The 15,659-nt window shown below is 40.9% G+C and overlaps 1 protein-coding gene across 4 annotated transcripts in view; it reads right to left on the reverse strand.

The window, feature by feature from the left end:
- Positions 1-15,659, reverse strand: part of LOC116844737 (leucine-rich repeat-containing protein 15) — a 112,870-nt gene that overhangs the window by 9,351 nt on the left and 87,860 nt on the right. For 2 of the 4 annotated variants that reach the window (XM_032816696.1, XM_032816697.1), the window contains 4 exons: positions 3,777-4,385; positions 2,141-2,363; positions 1,719-1,858; positions 1,291-1,443 (listed from right to left, as the gene is read on the reverse strand). In XM_032816696.1, coding sequence (XP_032672587.1) covers positions 1,291-1,443; positions 1,719-1,858; positions 2,141-2,363; positions 3,777-4,137 — 877 coding nt within the window. In that variant the 5' untranslated portion in view covers positions 4,138-4,385. Of the gene's footprint in view, positions 1-1,290; positions 1,444-1,718; positions 1,859-2,140; positions 2,364-3,776; positions 4,386-4,946; positions 5,468-6,537; positions 7,547-15,659 lie in introns of those variants that run through there. The other 2 variants (XM_032816695.1, XM_032816698.1) reach the window with 2 other exon arrangements.

The raw sequence follows: 15,659 nt of genomic DNA on the forward strand, positions 1-15,659 counted from the left end.
ATATATATATATATATATATATATATATATATATATATATATATATATATATATATTAGCAAATCTTTTAGCTATCACAACTATATAATTTTGCTATGAAAGCAAGAAAATTTGCTCCTGTAATTAATAATTTTAGTTGTCCATATATTAGCAAATTTTTTTTTCCGTATAGAATTAAAAGATGTGTGTTTGATGTTGATGAGATATGTGGAGGTAGGTTTCAGAATATTAAAATAGGTATTTAAAGGAATAATAAAGCTGAAAATAAAATAAAAATTTCGACCGAGATACAATCGAACGTATAATTAATTATCAGGCAATGATTCGCGGGAAATATAAGAGCGATATTATTATTAGAAGATGAAATATATTTTGGCATTGTTTTTCGAAAATCAAAGAATACTTTGATTTTTAACGCTTACTTTGAACAGCGTATCTGTGTGACTTTGTCTGTGTATCTGTGTTATTTTATCACTCGCGAACTTGACAACGTTTGATCGAATCGCCGAAAGCACTAAAGCCGTTCGTTCACCTGAAAAAAATAGTACTTTGTTAAAACACTGTTATCTAGATAGTTGAGTTCACGCGCTCGTCGGACGCGACGCGACGCGACGAGGGGTAGTTTGTAAAGTGTCGCTCGTTCGTTTATACTCATACCCAAAGGAACCGATTGCATCGCCGGCAGGCAATCGTGGCACGCGGTAAATTTAAATGCTAAGCAGCTGCGGCGCCCGCAACGATAAATAAAGTAGAACGTGATCTGCAAAGACCGCGAGAATTTTACGGTAAACCGACCACAAGACTATACGAATTTCCGCGGCCGCATTAAAATCGAGCGGCGAGACAATTTTCCGACGTTACGAAAAAACTCGCGAAACATATGCGGAGCATTTCGCGCGGAAAAAGCAGTTTGACTGAACCAAACATTGTTGAGATATAAATAAACCAGAAATTTTGGCTGAAATTATTAGAATTCGGTTTAATTTAATAAAATTTGGTTAGTCGGAACTTTCATGTTAACCAGAATCTTATCAACTTGAGCGGAAGTAGAATTGGTTTTCTCGATTATATTTCACCGAACATTTGGTTACTCCAATTTCTTTTTCCAAGCGATAAAATGTCCCGTGACGGATCGCGTTGGACGTCGAGTTATCGTGCTTTTAAACGCGCTATTTTAAGGAAATTTTAAGGAAGAAGAGCGAAAAAGAGTGATATCAAAATATTTCAGAGTAATTCGGGTATCCGTGATTAGCAGGTTAAAGAGCTGTATCCAATTGTGATTACACTCACCCTCAAGACCGATAAACGCATTAGGATCCACGTGGGTAATTTGATTTCCGTCGAGTTCCAAAGAGTTTAATTGCGTCAAGTGGGAGAATACACGCGCCGGGACCTCACGGAGGTGATTGTGCGCCAATACTAATGAATCGAGTGCTTTCAATCCTGAAAGGATAAAAGGTTTTATCGATGAGCCCATTTCATTTAATTTGACGAAACGTCCGTTACATATGCGTCCGTTAAAAGCGTTTATATTTGCATATAAAACGAGTTGACGTATCGGCTTAAGGAAAGATGATTTAATCGATATCACAACGATTCTGTGGGTAGAAATCGAGAAGGTGTAATAAAATTATCTTCGAGCGAGCTAATCGAAGATATTACGTATATTTGAAGAGAACACGTTTCAAATAACGGAATAAAAGTTGTTGGCTTCTCACCTGTGAAATCTCCTTCTTGTATGCTCATAATACGATTCTCTTGCATTTCTAATTTCTTCAACAAATCTAACGAAGACAATGCCTGAGTTGGGACCTTCGTGAGCTCGTTCCCGCCTAAATTGAGCCTCTTGAGTTTCCGGCTAATATTAAAAAGAAACAAAACGCGAGGGTGAGGAGTATCCTTGAAGTTAGACTGAAATATATCGGGGTGTCTGCTTTGTGTTCAACACGTTATTTTAAAAAAGTTAAAAGTTTGAACAAATTCACAACGCGCCTTACAATGTATTAAATTAATTATTAGCTGTGCAAATTTAACTTTCCACGTCTCGCGTCCTCGTGGTCACATATAAAAATCGGAAGTTTCGATTCCGTTTCGAGCTTCTCTTTGAACTAGTAAGTTTTAGTTAGCAAGAGCGACTTACTTGTCGAGTCCTTTGAACGCATCTGGTTCTATGTTACTGATCTTGTTCTCGTAAAGAGTGAGGATCTCGAGTGTGTCGAGACCTTCGAAAGCTTTGCTGTGGATGGCTGTGATTTTATTACGGTTCAAATTCAAAATTAGAAGATGGTGGAGGTCTCGTAACGCGAGGGATGGGACAGAAGTCAATGAATTTTGGGAGAGATCCAGCTGTGTCAAGTCCGTTCCTGCAAGGAAGTGAATTATTCAATTCCAGCGGCTGTGTTATGCTTGCAACCGCGATCGCATGGCTTTCGTAATTTTAGTCGGTCGCCGGTGGGTTTGAGGATTTCCCGAATTTAATTGAGTAACTTCGGATACGTATTCTATATCGACGAAGTTACATTCCGTAATTTCATCGATTTCGCAGACTAACTCTGTGTTGCGGCATAAATTTCCATAATAAACCGACTTAACACCATATCTCGCGTCTTGATCGAGATTAAAGCGTCTGGTAGAATTTTAATTATCGCGTGGTCGCGATTTTATGAAAAATGCAGCTTTGTGAGAATTGTTGCAACAGCAACGAGACTTGTCACATTTTAGTCAAGTGAGCAACCATAAACACGATTTATAAATTCAACGAGGCTGTGTCGCGATCAACCGCGTTCACTGCGTCGGCTAACGGCACGACGCATCGAGTCAGTTTCTCTCTGCTTTGTCTATAGTCAGACCGCCGTAAAACGCAGGCTGTGGAAACTCAAAGCTCCGTAGGAAAAATAACATTTTCCATGTGTAATGTTCTTTCGACGTTGTGAGTTAATGCGACCGAGCGATGTCTCGCCGAGATGGCTCGTAGTGCTGTATTCTCATTAAGGTTTTCCCCTGCACGGGGCTACCACGCGACCTGGCTATCTCCGCACGTATCTCGAATACGGCAGGTGTAAAAAGAACGTATTTTCCAGTCCCTTACAGTAATTTATTCCGAATCTGCGTAGCCGCAAAGGCGGCGCTGCGGCTTTAAAGCCCGGGGTTTCGTAAGAGATTTAAAGGCGGGTTAAATTTGCAGTCGACTTTAACGCGGGCCTCGCGTGACAGGCTGAGTGCTTCAATGTTCGCTTTAATATAAAAACTGATCCTAAATCTTCCATGAAAGTCTTTTGACGCCAGAAGACAGGTGCTGTTCTGCGCCGTAAAAAATGTTACTACGCGGCCGTCGTGCATGAGGTGGCAATGCTGTGTTTCTTTTTCTTTCTTTTTTTCACCGTGTCGCGCAGTAGCAACAGGCTTTGTAATTACGGACTTTTGAATACCGGCGTGATATGTGTGCGAATTCATTCGCCGGGAATTCACGTCTTTCTGTCTATTGTTTCCAGCTGTAACTCCAAAGATTAAAATATTCGCAATAAACGAGCTACTTAGAAAACTGCACAATTCTGTTAAACGAGAAATTAACAATTACTTGTCAGCTAGTGCAATAACGACAAGTTTTATTAGCGTTTCGATGAAATACAAATTGCACGGACCATCGCATGCTCTGAAAAATTCTCATCTCATTTTCCGAAAAAGAAAAAAAGATTAGAATTTCGATATATCGTCCTTTTCCATGTTGTCATATTTCTCCATTTTCTCTTCCATAATAGTATTATCTGTACACTTACCAAGAGAACTAAGGGAGGCTTCCTCGAGTACTGCAAGGCTACTATTGTGAATAGTGAGATGGTGTATGTTGAGCCCAAGGAACACATACCCCTGTAGCTTAGGCAAGTTGTTGTGCCTAAGCCTAAGGTAGAATATCACGACGTTCGATTTTCCCTTGAGTACGGTCATGGCCTTGAAGATGTGCGTCATGTCAGTGATCTCGCACACGATGTCCAGGCCGGCTTTTTTCACGCTGCAGGAACAGGGCGAGATCTCGTAGGGGGTCGGACAGAGATGCGACGTTTGCGCCAAACTCGTCACCAGCACGAGGCAAAGCAACCACAACAGCCGCCACACATCCAGTAGACCGTGCTTCCTCATTTTTCGTACGGCTCCACACTTCGTCCTCGTGACTTCGTCACAACGGTCAACCCTCCCGTACCTTTCGTTCGCCTCCGCCGTACCACCTGTCCTCCTGGCGTACACCACTCTCGCTTTCTGTCGGCCGCACGCCTCTCGCCAATCTACCTCTCGCGCCGTCTCCGTTCCTGTACCTGCAGCCTGCTACTTAGCCTCTGCTCTTCTCATATCCATTGTTCGCTCTGCCACGGTGTACCAAGACACCGAGTCTGCAAGCAAACAACGCTAGATAAGTTTCTCTCCTAGGTACATACGTAGAAGAGACTGAGAAACGCACAGGGTAGTTGGTTGAGAACGCGGATTCGATAGAAATAAACCGTGGATATATCGGGTAACTTTCTGTTAACGGAAGATAAGGAGAAATGTCCATAGTCGAAATTTTGATCCTATTTTTAGCTTTACTATTCCATTCAATATTTATTTTGGGCGTGTTCCACTTAACGCTCATAACGATGCGAGCGTCACTGTATCTTTGTTGCTCATTGGATGTTAAACAAAGATAGAATGACGCTCGCGTCGTTGCGAGCGTTAAGTGGAACGCACTCTTTGATACTTTGAAACTTACATCAACCTCTCTTGATTCTATTTCATCTACTCGAGTTGAAATTTTGATCCTACTTTCAGTCTTCCACTATTCCATTCAACATCTATTTTGATATTTTGAAATTTATAATACAATCTATTTTAATGCTAAAGAAAGTGAAAAGGGAAATTGCGGGCATTATCAAAGTCAAAGTAGGAGTAAATTGTATCATTATAATTAAACCTACGTTGCTAACTTGGCTTCTACTGCATTGTAGAATTCAAGGTTTAACATAGGGTCAAAATTTGGTGACTCGTGATAGCTTCTGCTCCTTGAAAGCTCACCTCGACGCTTATCGCGACATTTTTTACGCTCTTTTGATTACAGCGCTAAAAAATGCAATATTTCCCAGAGGTACATGTTATCGATATTATAAATTTCATTGCCTAATTTGTCTATCCTAACTCTACAATTTGTCTTAATTTGTCGATTCTTTTTTAACGAACAATTTGTAGTGTTCATTAGTACTTGCAGTTACAGAAAAATATCGCGGTATTGTTAGAGATAAAACAGGATGATATTCAATGGATTTCGATTTGATATTGATTCAATAACCGTGCAGTTTGCGCAAAAATGGCGAATAGCAATTTATTTTGGAATTATTGTTTGCGCGGAATTACAGCATATTTTAATATATCGAGACAATAACACAGCGCATACAGACGGCTTTTTTACTATATCCCAATATACCAAAAGTCTGTAATATGGAAATATTCGTACATAATAGTCAACGCGTAATAGTCAACTTGTCGATCGTTACGACACTTGCGCGAACTTTTACTCACATTAATGGCAGCAATAACACCAAATGTTAGTATTCATCAGTATGATTATGTGCGACGTTACAACGCCGTTAGCATCTTCGTAAAAGACGCTTGTAAAATCCGGCGCGTTAAGAATTAACGAATTACATTTGCACTGTATTTACAACCGTACGATTGCCATTTAACAGGCATTTTCATTTACTGTTCGTAAAGTGGAATCCGTTAATTAATATATTTTTAGTCGATAAAACAAGGTAACATGCACAAAACTAGAAAAAATATATCTCTTGATACATTTGAAATCAATTTTTAGCAAAAATGTCGACGCAATTAATTACGCGAAAATATTTCATATAGTAATTAAACGATTTAAAAGCACAAACAGCTAATCGCCCGTGTATTATTTTTTTCATACATTTTATATGTATTCATTTACGCTAAAAAAATGTTTTGCTCACCCAGATAGAATTCTAAATGACATAGTTAAAATTTATCGCTGTTTTTTTGCATCCGCTAGATTGTCTGCGGTGGAACTTACAGCAGTAGCGTTCTAGCAGTATTTGCAAGAGCCAATTAAGACAGATACGAGAATTAAACATTTGTTTGTCTGTCGTAGCTGGTCTTCTTCGTTATTACAATCAATATTATATAATAAGCGCGACTGATTTTGATCTGGATGAGCGCCACAGAGACTTTCACGCTAAATTTCACAAATAGTTCGGATAGAAATTCTATCTCTATCATCTATATTGATTGAATACAAAACATACGATATATCGCGATATCTGCTAGTCATTTATTCATCTTGGCTTTCTCGTATCTAATTTTCGCTGACTGCAAAACTTTTTTTTTAGTGTAAAAAAGTAATGTTTTTAAAGCTACAGTCAGACATTTCCTAAGGAATAATCGATTCAGATAGAAATCGCGTTCTCGATGCCTTTTCGTGAAACTTTCGTGTATTTTATTCAGCAGACGCGTAATTTGACGATAATGTAACCAACGATTTGCACCTACCGAGCCATGTGGCAGATATCTTCTTTTAGCGCGTAAAACACTCAACGGAAGGCGCAAAATAGAATGACGATGTGTGTTCATGGATGCACTAGGCATCTCTTATATCGCTACGTGCGCGATAAAAAATTCATCGCATAATTATTGGCGCGCGCATCATCGTTTTTTTAAACACTCTCGCATCCTGCTGTTCGTTATGCAACAAGTAATCACTGTAGCAAGAAAATGCGCAGTTGCAAATTTCTCGTAAGAAGTTTCTTCACAGAACTTGTAGCACCAGGAATTTCCGCGTCGCGTTGCGAATCAGAATCCTCTAGATTCTCACTTCACCTATACACAATACACGAACACTATCGGAGATCACCGTCTCAACACAATTGTATTACGAGGGATCTTCGGAGCGCAACTGCGAAGTTACGGCGATATCGCGCAACGACGAATGCGCCATTATCGAACTCCCGCGGCTCGCAATCCCATCGGTGCGCGCGTGAATGATTTATTTAACGCCGGTGAACATCTCTTCTCAGCCGTGGTCCTCTGTTCACTTCACCTACGCACGCCCGCAAACTCGTTCGGCAAAACTGTCGCGAAGCTTCCGCTTCCACCCACAAAGTAATCACTCACTGCCTGCTCAGTTTGATAGTAATATCCGCGCGCGCGCGCGTTGTCTATCCGGCGCAATTGCGCCGCGAGTATCGCGGTCGTGTCACGGTGTCATCGCCGACGTAGCTCTCCGAATAACGATATCGATAGGGTACTAGGATCTCGTCCGATTTCGTCAGCCTGGGAGGAACGCGGCGAAAAACAAACGTTATTCCACACGAAGTCTCCTTCGATTCGCCGGCGGAAATGTGGATGGTACGGTCTGACGTGACCCCGGAAGTCAATGGATTCGGAAGAGCGCGCGATATGGCTACACGGAGTCGGATGGAACCGACGGCGCCGATAGCGGGGCTGCCACTAAGATAGACTCCGAACTAACGAGACGCGAAGGCGGCACAGTTTGCGCCGAGCTCTGCGGCTGCGTTGCCGGTGACCTGGCTGTCCGTCGGCGTCATTATTATGCGGCTAATAGGCCGCTTCCCGCACTGGAATCATGGGATTCGGGGGACGACGGTGGCGGGAACATGTCGGCCAACGTCGTTTCTGCGTGCTCTTACGATACTGATCGCCGACGCGGACTTGTTTGTTTCGCGCGAAGGGCTCGCGACAGGGTCGTTGTAAGAGCCGACAAAGGGACGAACACAGTGGTTTGCCGACAGAGAGAGAGAGAGAGAGAGAAATTTTGTATCTTAAATCTTTTTCCGCATCGTGCTGTTACGTCTCGCTAATGCTTCTTCCTTCCACTTCGCATCTATATGTTGCGCGAGAGATGATTTGGCGCGACTGTTTCAAATTTCCAAGAAAAAGTTTTCTCAAAGTGGCAACATTGAGAATTAAAATACAGAACTGCGCATACACGTGACAGTCGCTTCTTTACGTTCTTTTTGTTATTTATTCCTGACGGCAACGTGTCGTCCTCAAGATTACTTTTAGTGAATATTAATTCCATTAGTAACTTCAGGATATAATAAATACCCGACCAGCTACTTGCAGAAGAATAAGACACGAATAAAATGAATTAATTTATATACGTTAAGAGACGTTTGAGGGACATTACTTTGAAACGCAAACGTTTTACTTGACTTATTTTGCATATAAAATCAACATAAGCAAGTATTTCGCTTTAATCTGTCTATTGACACTTATTAGATGCGAGTATTAATTTATTGAATATGGAAATTTAATGCTTACGTTTTAATGAGATGAAAAATTTACATATCTAATCCGATAGATTACATCCAGCGTAAATAAATGTTTTCCATATATTTCGAGTTAACATCACATTACATATTCAAAATTTTGGTTATGTAATTACACGATAATATCGCGGTAACGTTTCCAAATTAACAACGTCCGAATCTAATTGCCCTTTCATTAAATACGCATCCACGGATCTTCCAAATCGTTCCAAGTACGTCTGTCCAAATCTTCACAATTACACACTTACACACTTACACAATTACTACACTTCAAAATTAATGATTCACCGATCAGTCTCCGGAACTGCTTAATAAAATAATGGCTTCGTTATCTATAGCTTAATAAAATAATATCTTCGTTATCGTTATTTGTTTTTAATTAGCGAAATTAAATCACGTTGTAATTTTGGATCAAGCAGTCAGTCTTAAAGACAAAAACATAGAAGAGGAAAATAGATGGTTACGGAGAGGGGGAACGAAACATTATTACGCATTCCGAATGTAGGCCTTCCCACGTTCTAGAAACCAAGGCGGCGGATATCGCTCGACCGCTAATTGAGTTTGGCAGTGAGTTGCGTTCGCGGAGAGGAAGATTCAATTGAGAAAGTATTAAGAGCTTTCAGCTTCCGCAGCGCTGATTTCTTCCGCAAGTGACATTCCGACGCGATACCCCTCAAATTTCATTTTCGCCTAACGCAATGAGCGTAAAATTCAAAAAGTTGCCACGGTGCGTCGGGCAGAATTGAATCTATAATTCATATAGTGGAGCGTCCTCGTCGAGGCGAAAGTTTGCCGACGTTTTGTTGCCGCACAAAGTAACGGGAAAATCAGCGCCGCGAAAGAGTACGTAACGAGACGACAAATTGTCCCGTGTCTTTTCTCTGTCGTCCTCACAGACACTTTATAATTATCATGTAAATAGAAACAACAGATTCATTTAAAACGCAACGCTAGAAAACATCCACGAAACACGCCTTCGTCGACGATTTTCTAAAGCACAATTTACGTAATGAAATCGCAATGAATGCTCGACAACAATGCGGTCGTGGTAATTAAACCAAGTCAAGTGTTTCGATGGCTTACCCGAGCGTGCGAGTACTTTTCGTTAAACGGGCGACGTCACTCGAATCGATTCGTCTTCACTCTGCCGACAATGGGTCCCGTTTTGTTTGCACGACGGTTGACGTAGAATAAATTGTACAATTTCGCCAGAGGGAGGAAAAGAGAGTGGGAGAGGAACACTCTATTAAATTGAGTGACGTCGACACTTCGATAACGCGCTTCGGCTACGCTCGCAGCAGCTACACTTTTCTTCATTTTCCGCGCCGGCGCGTTCCAACGACTGACTTTTATCCCCGTGAAAAGAGAGAAAGAACCTGCGAAATTCAATTTCGTCGCGGGCAACGCGTGTGTAGTCTGTATCGAAAAGAAAAGGACCTCAATTATAATATTGAATATCGATACCTTTCGGCGGTGCTGTGGTCCTGAAAAATATGTAGCAAACCTTTAAACCGTGTCTTAATAACGCAGCAAACGAGACTGTCTTCATAGTCACACGGAGACTTCGTGATGCAATTTATTGCTGTGTTTACAATTTCATTACATAATCAAATTATCTAACTCGTGACGTGTATTTACGTTATTAGGCTACATCGAATGCGCCGCTTTCAGCTTCATTGTAGTGATCGAACTTGCGCCCTACACTCTCGCATATTTAACAAATTATGTCCCTAAATTTAAGGGCCAAACTTATAATGTGCGTGGCATCTGAATATCTATTTACTGCACGCACACATCGAGAGAGAAAATATCTAAAATATAAAAAATATTTATTCTTGGTAAAAGCACTAATAACATATTTATCTAAATTTAGATTTTTTTTATATACATAGAATTGATTTCATGAGAAGCTAAGGTTTTAAGAAAATGTGTACTTTCTTATCCGAAAAAATATATTATATATTACAACAAATAAATATGTTATTAATATTAATCGAATAAATATTTTTTATTTTTTACTCGGAAAGAATATTATAGTTTTCTTTTTTCATATAATTTCTTTTCAGTGTATACATATATATATTTATATATAATAGAACGCCTGTCTGTATATTTCCTATATAAATTCATAAACCCTTTAACCAATCTGGAGCAAATTTTACATAGTTACTCTCTAGGACCTTGCGGAAAATATAGGCCACATGAAACTTGTGGGTATCCCAACCCTGATCTCATCTCCTTTGTGACAACCCGAACGATAACCCGGATGATAACGGGTAGTTTAAACTAGTTTTGCTATGTTTTTAGTAGAAATATACTGTCATAATACTGAAATATACTGAAATATATTGCCTGTCTGGTTGAAAAACAGTAAATGTCGCTAGAAACATAGCAAGTGTTTTAACCTTTTCGTTACTAACGAGACATATATTTTTCCTATTATTATTAATAAGCTCATTCAATTGAATAAATAGCTATTCGGTATTCAGAACACATCAGCTATTACTTTACTTATTACCGCGCGTTGAGACAAATATATTCTCCCAAAAACCCCAGCCGGGATTAATGTCCCGGTTCTATCTCTAGCGTTAAACATAAAACTTTTAATTTTTTGCTTAAACTACACTATATATTAATGTATTTAGTGAAGTAAAAGTAAAAAATGTATATCTTTAGCGAAAAGATTAATAGTATGTTTTAGTTCCTAAAATATGAGTAGCACATATAAAATGAAAGGACAGTGAATTAGTGCAGAATGTCGATCTATTTCTCGATTACAAATTCTCTCTGTGTAGATATTTTTTCCTCTCTCAGTATAATACGGAAATGAATAAAAATGAGCTACATTTTTGCGATATAATATAAGTCTGTTGCTTTTATTCGTACTTCCTGCACTTATTTGCAATTTTTCTTCTTATTTCCTTTCAAGTGGATCTCGAATATATTCATGTAGCCTTGTTAACACAGCTCAACTGAAAACAAGAGACCTATTAAATTCAACGATTACGCGGCGTTTCTTCATAGTTTTGATCGCCACGAGCCAACATTACGAGCTTATATTTATCACGTTTCACGATCATGTTTGCGATTTCATTACATTATCTTACGACGATCCGTGACTCGCGTGTTATCTCGTTGCGAGAATCAAGCGGCGGGATGCCCGCTCCCGACTGAGCCACAATGATCCGATTCACGTCGCGTTCTCGGCCTCGGAAATCCTTAGCGTACTTCAACGTGAAATATATATGACGAGCTTGTTACGCTTTATTAGCATACGTTACGTATGATTAGCATGCGTCGTTAGACGCGCCCACGTACGTATCGAGGGTCATGCGTTCACGTAGCGGTAGATTGATAGCGGGCGCCGTCTGGCGATTAATGCGCACCGTGATCGATGAGATCGAAAGCTGCTCATTCGGAATATCGGCATGCCACATGCACTACAACGCGTACCAAAAGCAACAGATATTTTTAACTGCATCGATGCATTTGGGAACTTTACATACAGAGTGTCTGATGACTCATGAATACACACCCGTTGTGCGTAGATAGAACTCATCAAACTGAGAACGCAAACTTCTCCGTTATTTTACAAACAAACCCGTAAATTTTTGGAGTTATTATTTAAAGAAAATCGATAAACGATCACACGTAAAGGCATTTGCCGTTGTGTGCTTGCACATTAGGCCAAATGAAACAAAAAAATTCTCCATCCAGTTTTGGAAATGTGTGTAACCACGTAGATCTGCAGTTATTAATTAAAGAAGATTGATGCATTACCACGTATAACCGTGCACCATCATCGCGCGTGATCATTCACCAATTCTTCTTTAATTAATTATTCAAAGTTCTTTGCGAAATGATGGGGGAATTTTGTGTTTAGTTTGATGAATTTTGCTTGCATACAATGAGCGTTATTAGACATTGTGTGTAGATGGGCGATAAAAGCAAATGTGTGTAATTTCGGCTTCATTGTGCACACATGCACTCTCGTTGCACGTATGGATTGAAACGACTGGACGCTCAGGAATTATTGAATTGACGCGATAATGTTAGAACGGTGTCAGGAAATTCGAATCAATAAATAAAGTGACAGAACTACTCTGGCACAGCCTTTAATAATTATATCACACTCCAGCATTTATCTAATATAAATCCATCGCGATACGCTTGCCGCATATCGAGAGATCGTCTCGCGTCGGCGATAATAGAAAATCGATTCCGCGAGTACGGAACTGGACCGAATTCCCATTTATGCATTTTGAATAATTGACGTACCGGCAATCGGACGGAATAGCACATCATTAGGGCATTAATCACGACTGGGTAATAATCTCAAATGATCTCATCTCCAAGGAGAGATGCTTCGCGTTTAGCGAGCGGATCCGAACATCAGGATCCAGACTTGATTGGATATTTGCATAAATCTTTTATGCATGTCGCGTAGGCTTTAAGTCGCAACGCTGTGGGGGAAGCGCGCAGCGGCATTTGCAACTGTGTTTCTAGCTCGCGAAATCATTCCCGGGATTGTCCATTACACCGTCGCGTCCTGACCGTGAGATACGAATGTGTGTGTACTCCGTGCTTTCCTGTCTGTCACATATTTATTTTTCCTGCCGAGACCGCGTCCTCTCCTACGGCAGAAATCATTAAACTTCGGCGAACCGCTTCGCGAATACCGCTGCCTGGCGTAGCGCGCGGCTTCTGTAAACAAGGTTTCATTCATAATTGAGCCCGGCAATTCGTTCCTCGCAGCAAGAGAGACCCCGACAGGTCCAGCAACGTTGCCGACATGTAATTGGTAAAAAAGATGCTCGTAAGCGGCGTTAAACCAACAAAGAGAACGCGAAGTTGGCGAAGCCCTTAAATCGTCGGCTTTTCGTGTGCGCCATCCGAACTGGAATTGCCTCCTGAAAAAAGGCATCCCTCCCCTTAAGAAGATTACGCGAGGGATTATGGTCCGTAGAGCTTCCCTTCACTGGATACACATGGGAAATACGTTATTCACACATCCCCGGCTGCACACGTTCCGCCGTTTCGGCCGTTCCTGGTCCTAATTAACCCGAATCGCCTCTTAAATTAACGCTCGCGAAGATTACACCCGCAGGCAACGCGAGTTCATGAGATTCGCGCGCATCCGACGAAGCTTATGATGCATTTTAATCCAGCCCGTTCACTCCCTAAAGATTCGCGCGAGTTACTTTACTTACTGTGTAACAATCGTTACACACGGCACGGCGGCTGCCTCTCGAAGGATCGGCAAATCGGACGTGCGTTTGCGGGCAGCGAGAGTAGCATGTCGTTTTTCTCCAATACCAGAACGTAGGGTATTATTAAGGTGCACGTGTGCAAGGCGCGGATATCGGAAAAATATCGACGTACACTGCACCGATGTACTTGGCTCTCCGCTCCGGCGGATGCATTTCTATTGGTTTCGCGCGGTACCACGTACGATGCATAAGAATAACAGCGAGAGATCGAGATGTTGGTGAATAATTTTTCGCGGCGCTGTGTAGAAATTAAGTTGATAAAGAGGAAGTGGCGCGGTTGCATCTCGTGATTATCGTACGATCCGGAGCGTTGCGAAATCGGACGTTCCCGCGAGGTCGAGTACGCCGCCGGCGTGCATCTCTCGCGAGCGCGGAAATGCGCGAATGCCGAATGCACTTCTCGCTTCGCGGCGTCCGAATGCGGCGCCATGCAAGGCTGAACTCTCGGCAACACGAGTAGTAGAATCGTTGCGCGCACGTGATCCACTTTTAATGCCGTTCCCGACGGCGCGTTCACCTTTTAACCCCCCACGGCAACGTCACGAGACGCGACAAACTCTAACGAAATATTTTGTTGCGGCCTGAAAAAGTAACGAGTTTACACCGCGTTACGTCAACTTTGACAGTTCTAACGAAACTTTATGTGATGCAAACGTATGTCGACGGTATGTTTTGTATGTCTGTCTCAAAAACTTTCTGGGATTGCATATCTCCAAATAATTCCACGAAAAATATGTAGTGTAGTTTTGGTATATATATTTAGTGTACTTTTGGTATATATATATTTAGAAATGAACTGAATTAATTCGGTAATATGTTTCCGAACTGTGACTTTTTTTTGTCTAAAAAAACAACATAAATAGGCAAAAAAGAGGGAAAGTGCCCGGTAGTCACGAGAGAAGAAATGCTTTCGATCTGTCACACCTCGTCACACGCTAACCTTGGGGAGTAAAATAACATCTCTTTAACATAAAGTTGTCGTAATGTCATGAATGTTTAATAAATTCGTACTGACGTCGCGACGTGCATTTTAACGTAAAAATACGTCGCGACGCTCTGTCAACAACTTGACAAATGGTCGACGAGTCGTCTGAAGTAGCCGGGCGGGTAGGAAAGAAGGAAGGAACGAAGGAGGAGCACACGACACGAAAACCGTCGACAAATCGTCTTCCGGCGAAGAAGGCGCTCTTTCTTTGGCGACACACCCGCTATAATAGCGGGATAAGTTCTAAGGCGGGCCGACAGACATGGAATACGTCCGTCAGGTTTTTCGCCCGCGGCAAATAGATCTGGGCATAATGAAGTACTCCCAGTTTCGACTAATGGTGTACCATTAGTCGAGACGTGCGGCTGGCGTTCGTGAGAGGATTTCGCATTCAAATACTGAAGAAAGAAAAAGAAGGACAATCGCGATGTCACGCCTCGCGATCGTGCGAACTCTCGAACGACTCGCCAATTTTTCTGAATGTCCAATTTGTCACCTGCATAAAAACGCCGCAATTTATCGTTTCCTTTTTAGTTTTTTCTTTGCTTCGACACCGATAAATTCGGTAAATTTGCAAATTTTTACGAGTGTCTGTACGCATATAGAATAATTATTTTATATTAATTACGTATTTTTCATTCGGTCCTCCTTAATTTATCGATATTTCAAAATTCAGATATTTAGTTTTTAGACCGTATATACAATTCATTCGTTATGTGTACATATAAGCAGCGCTCTTTCTACACATTCCTTGGTCATTATTTTGTTGAAACAATTAAATCAAGAACACTTGGTATTCTATAGGTATTCATTGGGCTCAATTTTAGTTTCAAGCTTTTCTTCTTTAACAATTTTATTTGTAAAGTTTGGTATTTTGTAGCTTTTATTTTTCTTTACCGATTCTTCACAGAACGAACAAAAAATGTATCATTTTTCATAGAAAAAATTCAATATTTTAATTTTATTAATATCATGATGACAGAAGTCGAATTTGAAAAGAACGATTATAATCATTGCAACTCTCTCTCTCTCTCTCTCTCTCTCTCTCTCTCTCTCTCTCTCTCTCTC

The sequence above is a fragment of the Odontomachus brunneus genome, unplaced genomic scaffold (genome assembly GCF_010583005.1).
Source record: "Odontomachus brunneus isolate Ranch 3 - 2012 unplaced genomic scaffold, Obru_v1 Obru_scaffold_045, whole genome shotgun sequence".
Taxonomy (NCBI): Eukaryota; Metazoa; Arthropoda; class Insecta; order Hymenoptera; family Formicidae; genus Odontomachus; species Odontomachus brunneus.